Source organism: Lissotriton vulgaris, chromosome 11 (assembly GCF_964263255.1).
Source record: "Lissotriton vulgaris chromosome 11, aLisVul1.2, whole genome shotgun sequence".
NCBI classification, from domain to species: domain Eukaryota; kingdom Metazoa; phylum Chordata; class Amphibia; order Caudata; family Salamandridae; genus Lissotriton; species Lissotriton vulgaris.
Window position 1 is genome coordinate 280,653,258 of NC_141699.1, and position 23,421 is coordinate 280,676,678.

The 23,421-nt window shown below is 48.5% G+C and overlaps 1 protein-coding gene across 1 annotated transcript in view; it reads left to right on the plus strand.

The window, feature by feature from the left end:
- The window catches only part of PLBD2 (phospholipase B domain containing 2), a 277,840-nt gene that overhangs the window by 152,659 nt on the left and 101,760 nt on the right, over positions 1–23,421 (plus strand). The window contains exon 7 of the mRNA XM_086943253.1: positions 3,336–3,496. Within this exon, the coding sequence (XP_086799379.1) occupies positions 3,336–3,496 (161 nt within the window). The remainder of the gene's footprint in view (positions 1–3,335; positions 3,497–23,421) is intronic.

Below are 23,421 nucleotides of genomic sequence, written 5' to 3' on the forward strand. Positions count from 1 at the left end.
GCAGTGGCTCCTCTGCGGTTCTGCAGCTGCTTTGATGTAGGCACACATGCAGCCCCAGCGCAGCCCACAAGCAGTCCCTTGGCAACACAACCACGGGGCCACCCCCTGGCGTGAGAAATGGACTTGATATTACCCCACAGACGGACATCAGGATGTAGCAAGGCTGTCTAACAGATACTTCAGTAAATCATAGCACACCAAAGTCTGTCTTCAGTGGTTCAAGCAGCACCATAGTGAACCTTTGCCATGGACTCTGCCCATGCTCCTTACCCACCCTGTTTTCTGTACTTTTGATACCTACCACATAGTCATCATCAGCGAAGTGGAACAGCTTTAGACCATGGGCATGTTTCCACTGTAGTGCTGCTAATGTATATAAGCCTGCATTTGTGTCCTGCAACCCTCCGGTTAAATTATGGATGCTGGCAAATATGTCCTATTGCAGTCTGTCATCAGCCCCATGTCCACTGCTGTCCCGCTGATTGGTTCTCTGTGCTGATGGACCCTGTGGTGTAAATTGTATTGTTGTTTATTCCCAAAGGTTGGATTTGTGTTTTGTTTTTCAATAAATTTCAAAACATTGGAACTTACAAATGGATGCATAGTATCTGTGATTCTTTTAAACACTGAGCCCCCAGTTGACATAATTACAGCTTGGACAACAGTAACTGTTATTTGCACTTAAGTAGTGTGTGTACTGAAACGATGACAAAAAAAGGCTTCATTCTTTTCTTCCTGTTTGAATTACATTTAAGTATTTTACGTTTGTTTTTGTATCCTTCAGCAAAAAGCTCTTTCCCTAGAGCACCAAATGGGGATGTTTATACTACCCAGGCAACATTGTCAACCCATGACATCTCATTAAATGGCTAATTTCCAATATATGGGAAGACAGACAACCCAGACTGCAGACCCAGTAATAATAATGACCTACCTAGACACTCCCGTCAACACATCCACTCCACCAAGTGAATTATCATCCTTTTCTCTCCCCCCCCCATTGTCGCCCCCCCACCCCCGTTGCGCCTCCTCCACCACCCTCCTCCGCCCTCCTCCCCTCACCTGGATGCTTGTATATTACTAATTATAACACTGCATTCTGACTGCTTTCAACATCTGTGAGTGCATCTCTGTGAACGATATGGAAGAAATTTGAAGGTATACTGCTTGATATTGCTAATGTTCTTCTATTCTAAACTAAAAAAAAAATATTTAAAAAACAAAGTCGCAGCAACTAACAACTGAAGGTGACCAATTAACTATAATAAATTGTCTCACATTGCATTGCAACCAGTATGAGTTGTTTTAATAATTTTTAATCTATTTGAACCAGAAACATTGTTTGTTAAAATCTCTAAATTTTGCAACACATGGTGGGTTATGTGGAGAACCCTATATATGCGGAAAATGCCTCTGCAGTAACATTTTCCCGGTGTCCCTAATCATGTTAATGTTCAGGCACTGTTTTACTGATCCCCTTAATCTTGCTACTTTGGATAAGACCCCAGGCCCCACTTGCTTCCCTGACTATCAATGGTAACTTGAAATCCGTCCCATCCTAACTATCTTTGGACAGGGGCTCATCTGCGATAAATTGGTAGTTACCAAATTCCTTTTTAAAATCTGGTTCGCTTGCGACATCTTGGGGACATTCCGAAAGCTTCCCTAGGAATGCATTCCTCCCATTGCTTACCATTGGTGTTGGACTTGGCCCTACACTGATGCACTCTACACCACTTTACTCAAAACCATTGCACTCTATGCCACTAGATTATACTCTGCACCTGCCTATGCCTCTGCTCTCTACATCACTGAACTCTACGCCATTGTACTCTGTCACTGCACTCTACGCCAATCTATTCTACTCTGCACCAAAGTACTGTATTCCACTGCTCTCTATGCCACTCTATTCTGCACCATCCTTTGCCACTGCACTCCGCACCTCTCTACTAATCATCACTGCACTCTACCATAGTCTACTCTGCAACACTGCCTTCTGCCACTGCACTCTATGCTGACCGGCACTATTCAACACCACTCTGTCACTGCTCTACGCCAGTCTACTCTAAATCGCTGCACTTCACGCCAATGCAATATACACACTTTAACTGAACCACTGCACTCTAAGCCACTCCACACTAACAGGCTGTATGTCTCTGCACTGTATGCCACTCTGTTCTACTCTGTACCAGTGTACTCTAGGCCACTGCTCTCTGCAGCACTCAACTCTGCATCACTCTACGCAGCGCCACTTCACACCACTGCACTCTCCGCCACTGCACACTACTTCACTCTATACCATTACACTCTGTCACTGCACTCTACTCCACTCTATTCTACTCTGCCCCACTTTACGCTAGTGCTCTCTGCACCCTTCTACTCTGCACCACTCTATGCCGCTGCACTCTACTTTGCACTGGTCAACTCTACACCACTCTACTGCACTCTATGCCAGTACACTCTACATCACTCCACACCACTCTAATCTAGTCTACACCACTGCACTCTACACAACTCTACTGTACACGACTGTGCTCTACCCTGCACCACTCCACCTTTAACCACTCAACTCTACAGCACTTCACTCTACTCTTAAACAATCTACTCTACAACACTGCCCTTTTCGTCACTGCACTCCACCACTTTACTCAAAACAAATAAAGTCTACACCACTGCATTCTACACCAGTCTACTCTGCACCACTGTACTTTACACCACTTCAGTCTAGGCCACTCTGATACTACACTCTACGATACTTCACTCTATGATGCTCTACTCCATTAAACTCTACTCCAATCTGCAGAACTCCACTCCACGTTATGCCACTCTATAACACTGTTCCACGACGCCCTATGCAACTCCTCCATGCCACTCTACTCCACTCTATGCCATTCCACTCTACGTCATTCCACTCTACGCCAATCTACACCACTCTACGCCACCCTATTCTACAACACTCTACTTCACTCTACACAACACCCTCTACGCCCCTCCACCCTACCCCACAACACTCTATGCCACCCAGTAACACTCCACTCTACACCACTTTGCGGCACTCCACACTACTCTTTTCACCCCAGTAACTTTTACTTTCACTTGAACAGCAGCCATCTTGGTGTACAACATGGCTAAAACATATTGTTATAGCCAGTAGCTCTTGGGTAGACAAGACCTATTGGCTTTGTCAATGCTTTTTAAGTGGGTCATCACTGGTAATTGTCTGTTAGAATATGTTCAGATATTGGTGCGTTTCTGATAACATGTCTTTTTGTTACTTGTGGCTATTGTAGGTGTCTATTGGAACACTGACTTAAACTAGTTTATTTTCCCTGTAGGTGACCCTGGAGACCACAATTGGAAATGAAAACCAGGCTCGGTGGAAGTTTGTGAAACCAAAGGGCACAGTATTTGAATGGCTGCGAAATATTGTGGCTAATCGTCTGGCGAAGAACGGGTCTGAGTGGGCCTCCATATTCACCAAGTTCAACAGTGGCACGTACGTTATTCAGTTTCATGTGCTCATTTTAGCTTCGTTTAATGCTAGGCGTGGAGGCCTTAATCAGCTGTTCATTGATTTCTATTTGTGCCTTGTGCCTGCTGCAGATGGCAATATTGTGTTTGTTTCCTGAAAATGTCTGACTGCACATTACTTACAAAGAGATAGATTATGAATGGCCTTGTTGGTATATATTCTGCCGCTGATACAAACACTGGTGCGAACGCTTCCTAACAATTGGCAGCTTTCATCATGTTTAGCTTTTATGTATCATCACAAATGTGGACCACCTTTAAGCCTGCAAGCCACATTCTGCGTCTAAGTCATGAAATCTTCACTTTTGTGTCTGTTTTAAATGGTTCCACTGATGACTTTAGGTTCATTTAATTCTCCTCCCCACCACCAGCCAACAGTGAAAGTTGACCTTGTGCTGCCCCATGCCTTTAAATTTGGCACCTAACCATAATCCACCCGTATTGGCTTGAGAATCCCATCATACCTGATTCTGATACTTTCCATTAAATGTGGAGAGTGTTTGTGTTGTTCCTTTCCCAGAATGAAAGCCTCTTGGTTCCTCTGTTGGTCTCATAATCTCCTCATCTCCCTCATCATTGACTCAAAACCAAATCACGTCCTCCCACAAACTGCTTAAAAATGCCCATGCCTCTATTTCCATAGGTCCCCCCTTATCATTTACTTCAGAATCTTTTTATCCCCCCCTTCCCCCATCTAGTGGCTTGCGAAGGCTGTGGCTGCCGTCGTTCACTTAAGTTATTTTGTCCTTGTTCTTTCCTCTTCCAATCTCAGCTCCCCTCCCCTTCATTAGTGTGGGTTCCGTCCATTCCCCACTGGAAGGACATATCCTTTTTTCCGCCTTATGGCTCAGATTTAGTTTAACTCCCACACCAATTTGAGCTGAATTGACCTTGAATATTTTCTCTTCTATTTGAATGGCTCACCATGGTCCATGCTTATCCCACCGCTGAAACTATTCAACTGTATTGACTTGTACTTCTCTGTGTACTTCCTGTACTAGCAATCATTTATTAACCTGCTGTAAAATCCCCACAACAAGCCTGCCTCCTTACTGTGTGTATTTTTTGGTTTGTTTATGTTGTTTACTCTTAAAAAGACCAATGGGATTCACTGTATGCGTACAAACTTCAGAGTTTACAACCTCCACTCCTAACTGCCAGTTCGAGGCATGTTTGCTGTAGAAAAAAATGCTTTGCATACTCCTGCCATCTAAAGTTGGGTCCGGATGTTTGCAAGTTGTTTTTATTCTAAGAATTCTTTTCCAGCCATGAATTAAGGTGACTCCTCCTTTCGGTGATAATGCACATGGGCATCAACTCCATTGTTAGATTGTTTTCTTTCCGCCGTCGGGTTCGGACGTGTTTGCAGCTTTCCGATTCGAAACCGTTAATCGAGATCCCTTCCATACGCAATTCACTTACCCTCGTCAGTATTGTTTTCGATCACATTTTCCAACTTTGTGTCAAAGAATTCGGAAAACTTTCATTATCCAATCTGGAAACTAGAACCGCGGCCTTCAGGCCTACATCGTTTTCCTCTATCTACTTCCACTTGAAGATCCATCATAGTCATCTGCTGAAGGAACGGATGCCATTTTAATTCTGCCCACGGTGCCATTCCAAATACCTGTGCACCGTCCTTCACAAGATCTGTAACCTTTGTCTCTCCCTGGAGCATAAAGAGGAAGACTACGACGTATGTCGGTCGTTCCAATCCAAAAATACTTTGCGGGACCATTGGGTTTCGACGAAGAGACCTGCAGCGACAGAGTATCATGGACACCCCTAATATCTTCGGAGAAGATGTAGAACAAGAAGAAATGGAAGCGTCGGCAGCAGAAGAGGAAGAGACCATCTCCATCTAGGACTCTGATTCAGAGATCGAACTAGAGTCCCATGACGTTCCAGCTGGACAGGGTGCCCTGAGTAACGAAGTCCCTTTGCCCACCAAACCTGCTCCAACCAAACAAAAGGCTATTGGACCACCACTGCCATGAGGCCATGGTAGGCACTGAGACTCTGATTCCAACGCCTCATCTTCCAGCTTGACACTGAAACAGCAAGTCAAGCCTTCCGGCTCGGGCTCACGCCGAGATGATACCCCTTTCATTCCAAAACATTTGGGCTCCAAAGATAAAAAGACAGAACCAGCTCAGCACCGAAAATATAAATACGCTCCTCTAAGCCACCAGAGCCTATTCTAGAAACAAATAAACAAAAGCTGGATTCAAAGCAAAAGAAAATTCATATAATATCCTGACACCGGGCACATTATAACTAAGCCAGTAATACAATCTTCCAAAAGGAAAAAAAGACACTGAATATAAAATCCCTTTCAATAAGAACAAGCATTTGCAATGCAATAGGTCTCACATTATTAAAGTTAGAGCTATTAGCATTGTAAATGGCAATGCCTTTTATTTATGTTTTTGCTTTTAAAACATAAATAAAAGGCATTGTCATTCTATGCTAATAGCTTCAACTTCGCAAAAGTGAGACCTATTGCATTGCAAATGCTTGTTTAAAGGACGCCCCAGACACTTCTTCCCCAACCTACAGCGATAGGACAAAACTGCAAGCTTATCTTAGCAAGTCCATACCTGAATACAGCGTGCTTCGAAGAGCAGCACATGCGCTGCTCAGGATCGACCTAAAAAGTCTCTGTTTTAATAGCATTATACAATATGCTCGGGTATACAGGAAAGAGATGGCAGTGTTGGATAGTTGTCAGGGCTATTCATTCGTTTTTGTGTTAAGCGCTACACATGGAACATTGTTTAATGTAATTGATACCTAGTGTTAATTTGTCCTTTTTAGGGCTCGCCTGCTGTGCGCATAGCTGGCGAAGCTCTATAGGGGCTTAAACAGACTTTACCCAACTTGGCGATTTGGTGCTGTGCCCGTGGCTTTTAGGTCAATGCGCTTGCGCATTGACCTAAAATGCGCGTGCACATCACCAAATCGCCGTCTGTTCCCTCAGCCGCACTCCTTCCACACCTTTGAAGTGAAGCTTAGCTTCACTTCAAAGGCCCCTGCTGCGTCATCAAAGGCTTTCACAGCCGGCCGGCCGTGCTTTCAGTTTCACTGCCTGCCGGCCGTGTAAAGTGCACTTCAAAGGCCGCTCTCCCTGCTCCGCCCCCTGTAAGTGCTCGACATGAGACAAATGCTTTAATCTGTAGACGGTGAGGAGCAAAGAGAAAAGCATGCAACCCAAAATAGGGAACTCCCTACCTCAATATTAGCGAGCATCTCTTTCACCCTCGACCCAAGAAAATAACAACTTTAATGGCATGTAATGCTCAAACTATTCTAATTCCAAGATATACAAATAAAAGATGGCCATGTAGATAGTGATTGCAAACGAAATACTCTAACTAGGCTGCCAAGTACATGGATAAACATTTTGTGACCTGGAAAAAATAAAATGATCTCAATTCAGCACACAAAGAAGCACTCACCGGCTGCATAAGCGGCATCTGGCCAGGCATCATTTGAGAGGGTGGCATGCCTCCAGGACCCATCTCTCCGGGGCCCATTCCCGTCATCATGCCAGACGGGTGCATGTACGCAGGCTGTCCTTGCATTTGCATCATCCGTGGACTTTGGTTCATCGACTGCATTCCCGGCTGCATGCCTGGTTGCATGCCCCAAAGAAGCAAAAATGCCAGTTTTAGCCATCAGCAGGCTCAGGCTCTCACTTACAATGGCAGAGTGTATATTGCATTGATGGGTCATATCCAGAGCTTAGCCACACGTTTCAGAAACCATTTATTATATATCGATTTGCCACATTTTACTTAAAAGGTTAATGCGGAAAATCAACTGCAACTGTACTGTAAATCTGAGAAACTAACAAGCAGTCCACACTGCAAGAACACAGAACATTAGACTGTACATCAAAGGATTTCAGTTTCACTGCCGGCCGGCCGTGTAAAGTGCACTTCAAAGGCCGCTCTCCCTGCTCCGCCCCCTGCTGCGGCCGTGTCGCATTTTTCCTCCCCCCTCCCCACAGCAATGCCCTCCCTCTTGTTTCTGTCGAGGTAAGTGTCCACCAACACCACATCCACCACCACCACATACACCACCACATCCACCACCACTTTCACCACACCCATCACCACTACATCCACCACCACCACCACCACCCCATCCACCACCACCACTGCATCCACTACCACCACCGCATCCACCACCACCACATCCACCACCACCACATCCACCGCATCCACCACCACATCTACCATCACCACCACATCCACCACCACATCCACATCCACCATGACATACACCGCCACATCCACCACCACATCCACCACATCCACATCCACCGCATCCACCACCACCACCACATCCACCACCACTTTCACCACATCCACCACCACATCTAACACGTCCACCAACACTTCCACCACCACCGCATCCACCACCACCACCGCATCCACCACCACCACCACATCCACCACCACATCCACCACTGCATCCACCACCACCACATCCACCACCACATCCACCAACACTTTAACCACACCCACCACCACCACCACCACCCCATCCACCACACCCACCACCACTACATCCACCACCCCATTCACCACCACCACCACCCCATCCACCACCACCACTGCATCCACCACCACCACCACATCCAGTGCATCCACCACCACATCCACCATCACCTCCACATCCACCATGACATCCACCGCCACATCCACCACCACCACTTGCACCACATCCACCACCACCACATCCACCACCACCACCACCACCACCACATCCACCACCACATCCGCCACCACAGACACCACCACAGACACCACCACATCCACCACCACATCCACCAACACTTTAACCACACCCACCATCACCACATCCACCACACCCACCACCACTACATCCACCACCCCATCCACCACCACCACCACCCCATCCACCACCACCACATCCACTACATCCACCACCACATCCACCATCACCTCCACATCCAACATAGGATAGGATAGGATAGGATGTGAATTTATACAGCGCGAATTGCTGCCCGGATGCGTCCAAGCGCTAGACATGACATCCACCGCCACATCCACCACCACCACCACATCCACCACCACCACCACATCCACCGCCACCACCACATCCACCTCCGCATCCACCACCACCACCGCATCCACCACCACCACCGCATCCACCAACACCGCATCCACCAACACCGCATCCACCACCACACCCACCACCACCACACCCACCACCACCACATCCACCACCACCACATCCACCACCACCACATCCACCACCACATCCACCACCACATCCACCACCACATCCAAAACATCCACCACCACCATCGCATCCACCACCACTGCATCCACCACCACGACATCCACCACATCCACCACTACCACATCCACCACCGCATCCACCACCACCGCATCCACCACCACCACATCCACCACCACATCCACCACCACCACATCCACCACCACCGCATCCAACACCACCGCATCCACCACCACCGCATCCACCACCACCGCATCCAACACCACCGCATCCACCACCACCGCATCCAACACCACCGCATCCACCACCACCGCATCCACCACCACCGCATCCACCACCACCGCATCCAACACCACCGCATCCAACACCACCGCATCCAACACCACCGCATCCAACACCACCGCATCCAACACCACCGCATCCAACACCACCGCATCCAACACCACTGCATCCAACACCACCGCATCCAACACCACCGCATCCAACACCACCGCATCCAACACCACCACCGCATCCACCACCACCGCATCCACCACCACCGCATCCACCACCACCACCGCATCCACCACCACCACATCCACCACCACCACCACATCCACCACCACCACCACATCCACCACCACCACCACATCCACCACCACCACCACCACCACCGCCGCCGCCGCCGCCACGGCGACTGCGACTGCGACTTGGAGATGGGCTAACAGTCTCCCCGTTTGTTCTTACCCCTCATAGGTGTACTGCCCAACTGATCTGGCCTTGCTACACCTTCCAAGTCTTTTGTGGTAATGTACCCAACATTCCCTTTTAATTCTTTAATACTGGAATCCCTTCCAATTAAATTGTAAAATGTATTCATACTTACCCTTTCAGGTGCTTTCCTGTCCCCCCCACTGTCCTGAAGAAGACCCGCAGCAGAGGTCGTGAACTTCCCTTTTTTGCGCCAGGGTCGAAACGTCGACGATCCCCCATTCTATTTCAAGCCTACACCAGCCCTTCCCTGTCCCCCTGTATAATAGTGTATATATACTGTGTATGGGTAGGCTTTATATGTGCAAATGTAAAAATATTTCCTTGTTGCACTGAATTATTATAAATCTTTGCTTACAACCTTTTTCTTCTCATCACTTGAGCACCAACTTTCCTTTTTTCCTCTTGTTGAAACAATTTTTATGAATATGTAAATAAACTACAGTATAATTTGTCTTGTTACTGTTGTGTTGGGTTCATTGCTTTTCCAGCTGAATTCGCTTAGAATACATCTCCGGTTGTTCGTTTGTGCAGATAAAGTCTGACTTTGTGTTGACTATGAATAAGTAATACTCATATCATTTGTATTGTCTTTTATAAAATTGTGTCTAGGACCACTTCCATTAGGTGAAGCAGCATGAGCCTGGTGAGATTCCGTGCACATGCCATGCCGTAGAAAGAGTGACATGGGCCGTCATGCAATCAAGGGAAATGGATCACCTGGTCACAATTTAGTAATGAGAGTTAGCCTTAATGAGAGTCCATACGGCCTCTAGCACACCTGGGCCATGGTGACACGGTACCTGCTGCACTTCCTATAGCCAGGCCCCTAGCACGTACGTGCCCTGGTTACGTTTTTTTAAGTACGGCTCCGACTAAACCCCTAAGAGAGCCGACCCCGGCCCTGCCGGGGAGAGGGTGGTCTGTACCACAGACAGCGCGAGCAGTGCCAGCGACGGGCTGCATATTAAGGGCAGCAGGTGCAGTTGCACCTGACCAGGGGTAGTGAGGAACCCATTGCATAGCGCTTGATGCTGTCATTTGCTACCCAACCTGGACAAAGGGGTGCCATTTCCTTGTTGCCATTCGATGGCTCCACTGCCAGGCTGCTGCCCAGCGCCCATGACACTGAACATCGAAGGATGGCGGAAGGACACATTTGCTTAACTCTCATACAAAACATGTGCAGCGGGTGGAGCAGGAGTACAAGCTTCATTTACACAAAAACACAAGGAACAGTGTACCCGCATGCGCACCACAGTAAGGTTGCACAGCCGAGAACAGCAGCAAAACAACTACCCCATATAACTCCTCGTCAGGGGCAAGTAGCGCTATGTGAATGGAATCACAATGCAAGTCATACACAAGGGTGTATGTGTCCTCCATACACAACATCTACAGCACAGCTGCTTTGCAAGCCTCCTCACACGCGGGGCGCAGTACTACAGCACAGACAGCAGACAGCAGTGAGTGACGCAAGTTTCCCTTTAATAAGAAAAATAGAGGTACCCCCCCCCCCCCCCGAACGTACTCACACGCCCCTCCCTCTAGCTGTATTGAAATGCCCCTTTGTACTCACACACCCCTCTGGCTGTACTCATATGCCCCCTTGTACTCACAGGCACCCTGCGTGTACACTCACATGTACCTCTGGCTGTACTCACATGCAGCTCTGGGTGTACTACCAAGCTTCCTAGCTGTACTGGCATGGCATGCCCCTTGTACTCACACGCCCCTCCGGCTGTAGTCATTTCAGCCCATGTACTCACACACACCTATGCCGGTTGTACTCACATGCACCCCTGGGATACTCGCACACCTCTCCGGCTGTACACACATGCTCCTTATACTCACACGCCCGTATTCCCATTGTACTCACATGCCCCTCTGGCTGTACTCACAAGTCCCTTATACTCACTCGCCCCTTTGGTGGTACCCACACGCCCCCTTTTGTGGCACCCACACGCCCTTCTGGCTGTATTCATATCCCGTCTAGTTGCCCTGACACGCACCTTGTAGTCACACGCACCTGGGATACTCACACACCTCTCCGGCTGTACTCACATGCCCCTTATACTCACATGTCCCTTTGGTTGTACCCATATGCCCTTCTGGCTGAATTCCTATGCCCGTTTAGCTGCACTGACACGCCCCTTGTACTCACACGCACCACTGGCTTTACTCACATGCCCGCTGGGTGTATTCTTGCCACCTTGCACTCACACACCCATCGCAGGTACATGTCATGACCTGGGCCCCCTCGGCCTCGTACTCACATGTTCTTGGCGGGCAGGTTCTTCCCCTCCACGATCCGGATGGTGAGGGAGCTTCTCTTCGCCGTGCTCCGGCGGGTCGGGTTGGCGCGGCCCCCCGGCTGCTGTCTGGGGCGAGCTCGGCGTGTGCCTGCCGATGACTGCTGACGCGTGAATGCCTGTTGAAACCCTGCTACTGCCGAGGGGGGGTGTGTGAGCCTGCGGGGGGCGCCGTCCCCTGCTTGCTGTGCATCAGTGGCTAACCCTTCAGGTGTGCTTGTTGTCTCTCCTGTTCTTATGCACATGCTACACACTTATAAACTGCTTGCTCTGGTGGATTCGGGTCCTTGTGTGCTCATGCTTTATCTGCAGGTGTCTTTCGTTTTTGTGTGTTTGTTGTGGACTCTGGGTCTCTGCTGGCGCTGTGGTTGGTCAGTGCCTGGATCCGTCAGCCGACAGTCACGTGCAGCCGTCCCCGGGCAGGGTTCACGGTTATCTCTCTGACTGAGTGCGCGTGGCGCATTTTGAATGAGGGCGCGGGGTTATATATAGAGTACAGCTGGAGCATTGACAATAACCCGCGGTGAAGCGCTGTGATCTATGTGTAACCTGCAGGGCATGTGTCCTGTTTACCTCAACTTTTCATGCCCCTGACAATGACTAAACGAGTGCCACGGATCATCGCCGCCGGCTTGCGACCAGGAAGTCAGGCAGGCCGGGCGGGACAAGCGGAAACCGGAAGTAGGAGGGTGGGAGCCTACCCCGCCTCCCACGGAAGAGCCGTGGGAGCCCTGCAGCTGCCGATGAGAGGAGAGCCGCCGCACCAAGGAAGCCGGTGAGTGGGGCTTCGCCTTGTTGCTGAGCTGCGAAGGCGGGGGCATGTGTGTGTGCGCGTGCTGCAGCGGGGGGCTCAGTATGTGTGTGAGATTGCGTGTGTGTATGTGTCTTGGAGTCTGTGTGTATGTGTGTGTGTATGCGTGTGTGTGTTTAAAAGAGGCCGATGACTGTGGGGGGGGGTGCGAGTGTCTGTCTGTGTGTGTGTGTGTATGCCCACGCATGTGAGCGAGCGAGTGTCTGTCGTGTATGCGCACGCATGTTGCTGAAAATGTGGAGGGAGCCGGCGTGCGTGTTCGCGCACCCAAATCCGGCTTTCAAGCTCGTAACACCCTCTTGTCCCTCATTCCCCCGAGACCGCCGACTATAAGTCTCCAGCTGGACGCATCCTTCGGATGCAGTACCAGCGAGACCTAAAAAGGACATAGCTACAGTACCTATTACACCAGCTTCAGGCCCTCCTCATATCATCCACCAGGCTCTCAAAATACAAATCCTGGTATAGGAGGTGATGCTGACACTTATGGTCAGCCACCACCTGTCCCATGGAATGACTACAATATAGACCCACCTGTAGACACAGACCCAGATCTACATACGACTAAAACATCCCCTCCTGATGATAATACTGCATATCGGGAGTTAATTGCTAGGGCAGCCACTTACCATGGGGTAACTTTACATAAAGAAGCCCTAAAAGAGGATTTCCCATTTGAAACTTTAAGAAACGCACACAGAACATCACAGCCCTTACCTATGTTAAAGGATTTGATGAGGCATGCTGACAATATATCAAGGATCCAGTTAGAGCACGTATCCTAACACCGAGGGTGGCAAAAAATATAAACCCCCACAATCTGACCCAATTTTTACTAAGGCCCAGTTGCCTTTGGATTTTTTTTAGTGGTCTCAAATGCCTGCAAAAAGTGCAAATTCACAAACCTCAGGGGAGGCACCACCTTCGGACAAAGAATCACAACTAATAGATGCCTCAGGGAAAAGAATAGCTGCTCAGTCAGCCAACCATTGGTGCACAGCCAATAAGCAAGGCCTATTGGCTAGATATGATAGGGCACAGTGGGACGAGATGGAAAAAGTATTGCAATATATCCCAGAAGAACACAAGAAAATGGGGCAGGAAATAGTGCAGTAAAGGAAACTTATCTCCAATTTCTCTATCAAATGTACGTATCCCGTTTCCATTCTGAGATTGTTGGTGAATCTGGAGCTCCCCATTTACGAGCGATGTTACGCTTTTTAATTGTGAAACTATTGGCTGCCCACTGTTGATCCATACGGTTGAGGTCAGTGTCGTTCCAAATGTTTAGGAGATATGCCTTGGAAGATAATGTTAGAGCATTCCCTCTTACTTCGTTCACAATGTGGTTAACTGCCTCCCAATAGCTCTGTATCAATTGACATTCCCAAAGTATGTGGTAAAACATACCCAACTCCCCGCATCGCCTTCTGCAGTCTGCTGAGTTAGTAATGCCCATTTTGACAAGTTTCGTGCATGTGATATATGTGATGTAAAATTTTTAATTGGACCAATTGCAACCTTGCCAGTATAGCCACCTCGCGCGGGGAGGTTAACACATCGCGCCAGTCCTTATCCTCCCTATCTCCCATGTCAGTATGCCAACATGCATATATATGAGTCTTCGGGTCTGGTAAGTTATTAATTATCTTAAGATACGTGAGGAAGATTGCCTTGCTCATCATGAGATCTGCCTGTAATCTGTCCTCCAGTGGGGTGGCCTCCGTGATTCCCTCCAATTCTTTGGTTGCTTCTAATAAGCATGGTGTATTTGGAAGGTTCCGGTAGCGGTTAATTTGTACTTTATTTGTAATTCAGGGAAGGTAAATCTTTTACCCTTCTTAATCAAGTCAATAACTTGTGATTTGCCAATGTCCAATTTATCAACCCCACTACATCTGCTTAAATTGCCCAATATATCAGCATGCCATAAAGGTGTCATTTGTGTAAAATTATGTTCGAGGCATGTGGGCTGCTGAATTCTTATCTTGTGCATAGATCACCGCCTAGTGTTGTGTCCGGATGATTGCACTTGTTGTCTTGGAAGAGTCTTCGAAGTATCACGAGATAAGTGACTCCTCCCCTGGACTACAGTGCGCATGGGCATCCTCAGATTTTTTTTCTGCCATTGGGTTCAGATGCAAACTCCTATACTCAAACTTTGGAATTAAAAACAAAACTTTTCTCGATTCGACGGAATTGTTCTCGATTGGTACCTCTCTACGCGATCCAGCCTTCCATCTCCAAGCGGTCGTCGACGCGGGCCGTTGGGCCTTTTCGACGCCACGTGAGCCAACCGTCGATGGAAAGAAGCCCATTTAAAAGGTGCCCGCAATGCCACTCCAAGTTCCCACATACTGATAAGCACTCAGTATTCAACAAGTGCCTTTCCCCAGACCATAAAGAGGAAAGCTGTCCAGCCTGTGCACAGTTTCGATCCAAGAAAACTATTCGAAACCGACATGCAGCGAGGCAAGAAATGCAGCGACAGGCACCAGACCCGGACAACACCTTTGATGACGACCAAGAACTACAAGAGGTGCCAGACTCAGACCTAGAGATCGTCACCGTAGAGGACACTCGGACTCCGATGATGAGATCCCACCGGGACAAATCGTGAGTACCCTGCCCCCGACACCATCTACCCCGTTAACAACGGCTCCGGTCAAGGCATCGCCAAAAGGCCTTAGCCAAGATCATAAAAACGTTTCGATTGCCCCGCCATCCGGCTCAGCTCCGAAACTGAAACCTTCGGAAACCCCAGGGCCCAGTAACATTGTCCCAAAGAAGGTTCCAGAGCCAAAGAAGGTCGCCGACCCGAAAGCGGCCGTACAGCCAAAGAGCGTCGGGCCGAAAAAGACTGTCGACCCCAGGAAGGCCGTGCAGCCCAAACTTGTCGCCCCAAAAGAGATTGTCGACCCGAACAAGGCCACACAACCCCACGGCGCCGAACCAAAGAAGGTTGCCGACCCAAACAAGCCTTCGGCACCGAAAAACGTCGACCCGACAAAAGGCGCCGTACCTAAGCCCGCCTCAAAGCCAGAACGTCCTCTCAGACCGAAAACACCGGATCCGAAGACACCAGTTGATCCAAAAAAGACTATCGACTCCGGAAAGGACACTCAGCCAAAAAAACAAAAGTCTCCAGTTGATCCCAACAAAAACATCGACTCGGGAGACAACACTTCTCCGAAGAAGCCTACGGAGCACAAAAAGCACGTCGACCCGAAAGACAGTCGACCCGAAAAAAGGCCCCGAGCCGAAAAAGTAGGCTCCTACACCTAAAGTCGTCGACAAACCAAGGCCTAAGTCTAAACCCAGGACTGTTGAGGAAGAATTCGTCCACCCAGATCCCTCTGACGACCAAGCAAACATTTTGATCAACCCAGAGACAGGTAAAGTTACCATCCTCCATAGGAAAAAGAGGCCTTTGAACTTTGAACCTCAGTCCCCTATTCCACTAAAGAACAAGCATTGGAAATGCAATAGGTCTCGGATTTATTTGAGTTAGAGCTAATGGCATTGTAAATGGCAATGTCTTTTAGCCATGTGTTATGGAGTGTATGCATGTGGTGTGTAATGGAATTATGTGGTATGGATTGGAATTGTTCACCCTGCACACTCACTACTCTGCACTCACTGCTCTGCACTCACTGCTCACTACTCTGCACTCACTGCTCACTACTCTGCACTCACTGCTCACTACTCTGCACTCACTGCTCTGCACTCACTGCTCACTCCTCTGCACTCACTGCTCACTCCTCTGCACTCACTGCTCACTCCTCTGCACTCACTGCTCACTCCTCTGCACTCACTGCTCACTCCTCTGCACTCACTGCTCACTCCTCTGCACTCACTGCTCACTCCTCTGCACTCACTGCTCACTCCTCTGCACTCACTGCTCACTCCTCTGCACTCACTACTCACTCCTCTGCATTCACTACTCACTCCTCTGCACTCACTCCTCTGCACTCACTACTCACTCCTCTGCACTCACTACTCACTCCTCTGCACTCACTCCTCTGCACTCACTCCTCTGCACTCACTCCTCTGCACTCACTCCTCTGCACTCACTACTCACTCCTCTGCACTCACTCCTCTGCACTCACTCCTCTGCACTCACTCCTCCGCACTCACTACATCCTGAAGACTATGCAGATGAGGAGACAACTGCGCGTCGCGCACCCAACATTTAATAAATGAAGAGCCTCAATCAGAGGCCCGGCTGGCTCGCTGAGAGAGAGAGGGGCCTGAGTTACGCCCTGGGCACAGTGCATCACATGTTCTACCCACTGTTTGCAGCTTTGGATGCTAACACTTCAACGGCTCAGACGGCAAAGCGCTAGTCACTTGAGTTTACAAATTCACACTAATGCTATTTTAGCTGTTGGTTATATTTGTACATTAAACATGCATTATACTTCAGACTCTCAGTCTTGTGTTTTTTCTATAAAATGTATTGATTTTTTGCGTCCACCCGAAGAAAAAGAAATGCAGTCGAAATCAATCTAGATATAGTCCCTAATTATGAATATCTGGAAGTTATTGCATCACAAAATCTGAATCCTACACCTCATATCGAGTGATTATAGATGAAAGGCCCCTTCCCCTCAGCAGGAATAGTAAAATTACAGGGGAACGGCACTGTGTGACATACCATAAGACTATAGAATGATAAGATTCCATTGTTGTGTTGGTCTTGTGTGGGAAGTAGAGTTTGACTGTTGGTACACGTTTGTTGGAAGGAAATATATTGGAATCATTATTGAAAATCAGGAGAAGTCTGTTGATGCCAGCCATTCACTGTGAGTTGGGTTTGATAGGAAAGTCTCCGACAACATGGCTACTTGCACTCACTTCACTTGCAGCTGATGGACTGACAACACAGGAGAAGGTGAGGGGGCTGCCTGCAACACAGGTGGCAAAATGGATATGGGCAAAGGGGTGGGGAAAGAGAATAGAGCACTAGAAAGGTCCAGCCTGTACTATGGACCGGTGTCTGCTTGTGGGGCAGTGGCACTCACAGGACCTGCGGCAGCTGGGGCAAGACCCGAATTTCCTCTAACAGGCATTGGGTAGCTATCCTCAATGTGGTAGGTGCAGTAGCTCTGGGGGTATGGCTGTAAGCAGCCCATTGCACCCTGGTTATGTCTCTCTTGCTACTGAGGTAGAGATTGCTAAGCTCAATTACTTGCCTGCATTAACACTAGCGGCAGGCTTGCAACACTACTGCTGATATGTGCTGGATCGAATAATCACCATTTCTGTATTGCAACATAAGTAGTTCTTTCACAATTCGCAGGGAAAGGATGTGTGGCCCAACCTAATGCATTTCGTCTGCAATGAACCAGCTACTTCCTGCAGAGGGTTCCATTCATCGAAGAAATGGACCCAGATAAACTCCAATGTGTTCTGCCCCGTGGTGCTTTTGTTCACTGCGTCAAGACATAATGTTCACATTTATTTTATTTTGCAGTTAGTAAAAACCTTTGCAACACTCAATCCATGCTATAAAATTAATAAAATATTAAATCAATGTAAAAGCAGTTCATCACTACAAAAAGTTGAAAAAGATGCAAATATAGCTGACAATGCTTCCTAATATCATAAGTGCGGCTAATCTACTTTTAACTTTAAATCAACACACAATATTCGTCCAAGGACCTTAATCTTGACAAAAACGTAATATGACACCGGAGATTGAGGGTTTAAAGAACAACATTCCCTGGAACTTCAAATCTCCCCCTGTGTTTATTACAAGAAATTAACCATTATGGAAACAATCCTAGGCTGCAGGCATATTCCATGAGTGAGCAATAAAAACACCGACAAACCTTTTTCGTATTTGTACAAACCTGCAAAGAGGGGGCTCTAATAAATGTAATAAAGGCGTAGGCTGTAGGGATAACTGAACGCAAAGGTTATCGTTTTGGTATAGGTGATCTCTAAGCTTTGATTTGCTTCAGATAGCTGCAGGGCAAATCACTCGACGTTCAAACTCAAACCCATACTCAGTTGACATAAAAGTTTAAGGGGCAGATTTACAAGCCCCATGCACCACTTTTGCGTCACTTTTAACATAGGAAAAGTGACGCAAAAGGCTTGTAAATCTGCCTCTAAATGTACAGCTGTACGCGCCGCACGGCTGCAGGATTTGGGTTTCACAACCTTAAGAGCGCTTCCATCTACTCCAGTCTGTGCAAGGCCGCCTTGAAATAAAAACCCAAAAACGAGGCAGTCAGCCTCCAACAGCACGTTGTAGAAGACACCGGAAGATAGCGATATGCAATACATTACTTGCATTATTAATCAAAGTTTGGCCGAGCACTGGTGAAATAAATAAACTTGTTGGAGTTGAGTGTGTTTGTTTAGGCGAGGGTGGGGGGATTTGGAGGGAGGGACAGCCTCGTGGTAGAAAAGAGATTTACAGCGTGCATAGCCATAAGGAGGGTGCGTCGTGCCTTGGGTGGAAGTAATTCAGGGCATTTCAAAAAGTATCCTCACTACTATACTTAGTAGGTGAAGTGTCAGTGTGAGGGGGTGTGAGTGTGAGACTGGAGTGGGCGACAGTGTGCGTGATAAACTTGCTTAACTGTAGCAGAGTTATCTGGCAATGGCATCCTAAACAACTTTCATAACCATGGAATAATCTTTTGCCGGCAGACTTGGCCTCGAAAAACAATCAGATTCACATTTTCCTAACTTTATCTAAACTTTTTCTCACCTCGATGAACTTTTTTCGTGTACCAAAATTTAATATAATAGCCAAGCCAGGAAGGGGGCCCCGGGGCTAGTAATAATTAAAATATGCCCGGCGGCCCCACAGTGAATGACGATCCTTCTCAACAGTCTCTGGCGTGGCTGGGTCCTCCTGGGATGCCTCTCACCTCACTGGTCTGGCGCACTTTTAATTCCAATGCGCAGGATAATGGCCAGCAGCCCCGCCCCCACCCTCTATGCCTGCTGAAGACTGCGCACGCAGCTGCAGACGCGGAGACAACTGCACACAAAACCTGAGCCCAGAGGCCCTGCCGGTCGAGCGGCGGGGCCCGGGCCAGGGGCCTGCAAGACACCAATGATGATTAATTAGGAGGCCGGGGCCCAGGCGTACGCTCCTTCATTAATGAAGAAGATGCTGTGGCGTGTCCTGCGCACTATTTAATTAATGAGGTGTGAGCATCATTTAGACTTGCTGGCTCAGCTGAGATGGGGGGGGCGGGCCCCTGGAGCAACGCGAGGGCCTGTGTTATGCCCCTGACGTCACCATGGAGCGCAAAGACACGCCGAGACGAGGTAGGAAGGGGGGGTGTCTCTGTGTGTGCGTGCGCATGCGCTGCGGCGAGGGGGGGGGATGTTCTGTATGTGTGTGTGTGTGTGTGTGTGTGTGTGTATGTGCGGCGAAGGGGGGCGGGGGGGTCTGTATGTGTGTGCGTGCGTGTGAGTCTGCTTCCAAGGAGCCGTGGGAGACAGGAAGCGCGCGCGACCTGATCCCAGTTCCAAGGTTGCGCGTGCACCTCACTTGTCTGTCTCCCTTGACTCCTTGAAAGCCAGAATGATTGCAATAGAGTCTCGGAACGACAGATTGCTTCGCAATCTGTTCGCAGTTCCGAGACCTAAAAAGGACTGTGGGACTCTCCTTCTAGACCTTTCATTCCTTTTCAACCTATCATGCCTACTACTCCTTTCAATCCTTATATTCCTTATTCTCCCTCATCACATGGACAACGAGGGTGACACAGGGGATGAGCCACAGCCTCAATATGACTTCCAACAGGACCCTGAGCCACAGGAACCATGGAAAGAGCCAACTGACCCTTACAACACCCATCCCATCCCTGATATGCCCTCTTATCCTACCTACTGATGACACCGTGTTTTTTAATCAGCTCATAGACAGGGCTGCACAGTTCCACAACGTGGATATGCATAATGACCTTGTAGAGAAATACTTCTTGTTTGACACCTTCCCCACATCAGAAAAAAGTGTCAAAACACTTCCCATGTTAAAGGGAGTCCTGAAACATGCACCTGACATATTTAAGGATACAGCCAGGGCATGGGTAATCCACCCCAGAATAGAAAAGAAGTATAGGGCAGCCCCTACAGACCCTACATACATCAAAGGGCAGTTACCACTTGATTCACTGGTAGTGGCCAACGCACGTAAACGAGCCAACTCACAAACCACCGGGGAGGCACCTCCCCCAGACAAAGAATCAAAAATACTAGAGGCATCAGGGAAAAGAGTAGCAGCACAAGCCTCCAACTCGTGGAGGATTGCTAATACACAAGCCCTACTGGCTCGTTACGACAGGGCGCATTATGACCAGCTAGACACCCTAATGCAACACCTACCGGAGCCTTTCCAAGCACAAGCCCAAGATCTCATACAGGAGGGAAAATTCATAACAAACGCCTCCATCAAATGCGCACTTGATGCAGCAGACACTGCAGCTAGGTCAATCAACACTAGCGTTCTACTCCGCAGACATGCATGACTGCGTATTTCTGGTTTAAAAAATGAGGTACAGTCCACTATCCTTAACCAGCCTGTTAATCAGGACTTTTTATTTGGCCCTGCTGTCGACACCATTTTGGATAAAATGAAAAAGGACACAGAGACAGCAAAATCAATGGGGGCATTGCGATTTCAGCAACAAAGGGGCTCCTTTAGTCGCTCCTCATACAGGGCAAATACACAAGGACATACCTCACAAACAACGGCCTCATATAAAGGTAACACACAAAGTTCCTTTTCCAAAAATACAACCAGAGGAGGCTACAGAGGTAACAACACCAAGGGAACAGGACGTGGAGGCAATAACACCAGAGCCTCCACTGCCTCAAAACAGTGACTCTATTACACTACCTCCAGACCATTTAACACCGGTCGGAGGCACACTCCAACAGTTCCTACCAGTCTGGATCACAATTACCCCAGACAGGTGGGTGAGAGAAATTATCCAGTCTGGCTACTGCCTAGAACTGACTTCTACACCACCAAACATACCGCCCAGACATCGTCCATGTCCAAAGAACACATCACCCTGTTACAACAAGAGGTGAACTGCATGCTAGAAAAGGGGGCCATAGAGCAAGTCCCTTTCCAACAGCAAGGGACAGGGGTATACTCCCTATATTTCCTTATTCCCAAGAAGGACGGCTCTCTCAGACCAATATTGGACCTCAGACCCCTAAATCAATACATACTGTCGGAGAACTTTCATATGATAACATTACAACAAGTGCTCCCGTTGCTACAACAGGGGAATTTCCTAGCAACACTGGACCTCAAAGATGCGTATTTCCACATACCCATCCATCCAGCCCACAGAAAATACCCCAGGTTTACAATAGAAGGTCAACACTACCAATTCAAGGTTTTGCCCTTCGGGGTTACCACGGCTCCAAGAGTGTTTACAAGATGCTTAGCGACCGTGGCAGCACATCTCAGGAGGCAGCACGTCCATGTGTACCCTTACCTGGACGATTGGCTTATACAAGCAAAATCGTACCACCAATGTGCAGCACACACGTCTCAAACGATCCAGCTGTTACACAGCTTGGGATTCTCAATCAATTACACAAAATCACATCTGCAGCCATCCCACATACAGCAGTACCTGGGAGCCACCATAAACACCTCGGTGGCAAAGGGGTATCCAAACTCAACAAGGATAGCCAGTATGCAGACACTCATTCGCAAATTCCTGCCAAAACACTCTTTGACAGCTCAAATCTTAATGCAACTCATAGGCATGATGGCCTCCTGCATATTCATTGTCCCCCATGCCAGACTTCACATGCACCCATTGCAGGAATGCCTAGCAGAGCAATGGAACCAGGCTCAAGGACAACTAAATGACCTAGTGTTGGTAGACAGTCGCACTCGCAACTCTCTGCAGTGGTGGAACCCACAAAACCTTTCCAAGGGGCAACTGTTCCAAGAGCCGGTTCCACAACTAGTACTAACAGCGGACGCATCATTGACAGGCTGGGGAGCCCATCTCCTTCAATACACAGTTATGTTATGTTATGTTAAAAAGATTTTAATACCGCGCTCATACACCAATTGGTTTCTTGGCGCTCAAAGACAGTGGGCTAGGGCGCAGGGGGTGTAGGCAGCTAGCCGTGGGCAAGACGAAACAAGTGAGTTTTTAAAGATTTACGGAAAGTGGGGTAGTCAGAGATGAGTCGAATAGGGAGGGGAAGGGAGTTCCAAGTGGATGGGGCAAGGAAGGAAAAGCCAGCACCACCGTGCTTCTTGCGTCTAAACCTGGGAGTGACCAACAGGTTGTGGGCAGAGGATCTGAGGTGTCGAGGGGGAGCATAAGGGTGTAGGCAGAACGAAATAAAAGCTGGAGCAGAAACAAAAAGAGATTTGAAAACAGTGCAAGCAAGTTTGAAAATGCAACGTTGAGCAACCGGGAGCCAGTGCAAGGTTTTTAACAGCGGGGAGACATGTTGATGTTTGGGTTGCTGGAAGATTAATCTGGCTGCCTGGTTTTGCACCAGTTGAAGCCGTTGAAGATGGTAGGCTGGGATCCCCACGTATAGACAGTTGGCATAGTCTAAACGTGAGGTAACCAGGGCCAAGATGACAAGAATAAGAGCCTCTGGAGAGAGGTACCTTCGGATCTTCCCGATCCTGCGAAGATGGAAAAAGCAGGCCGAGGTAACAGCATTGATATGCGGCCGCATCGAAAGGTCACTGGAGATAACGACACCTAGGCTCTTCAGGGAGTC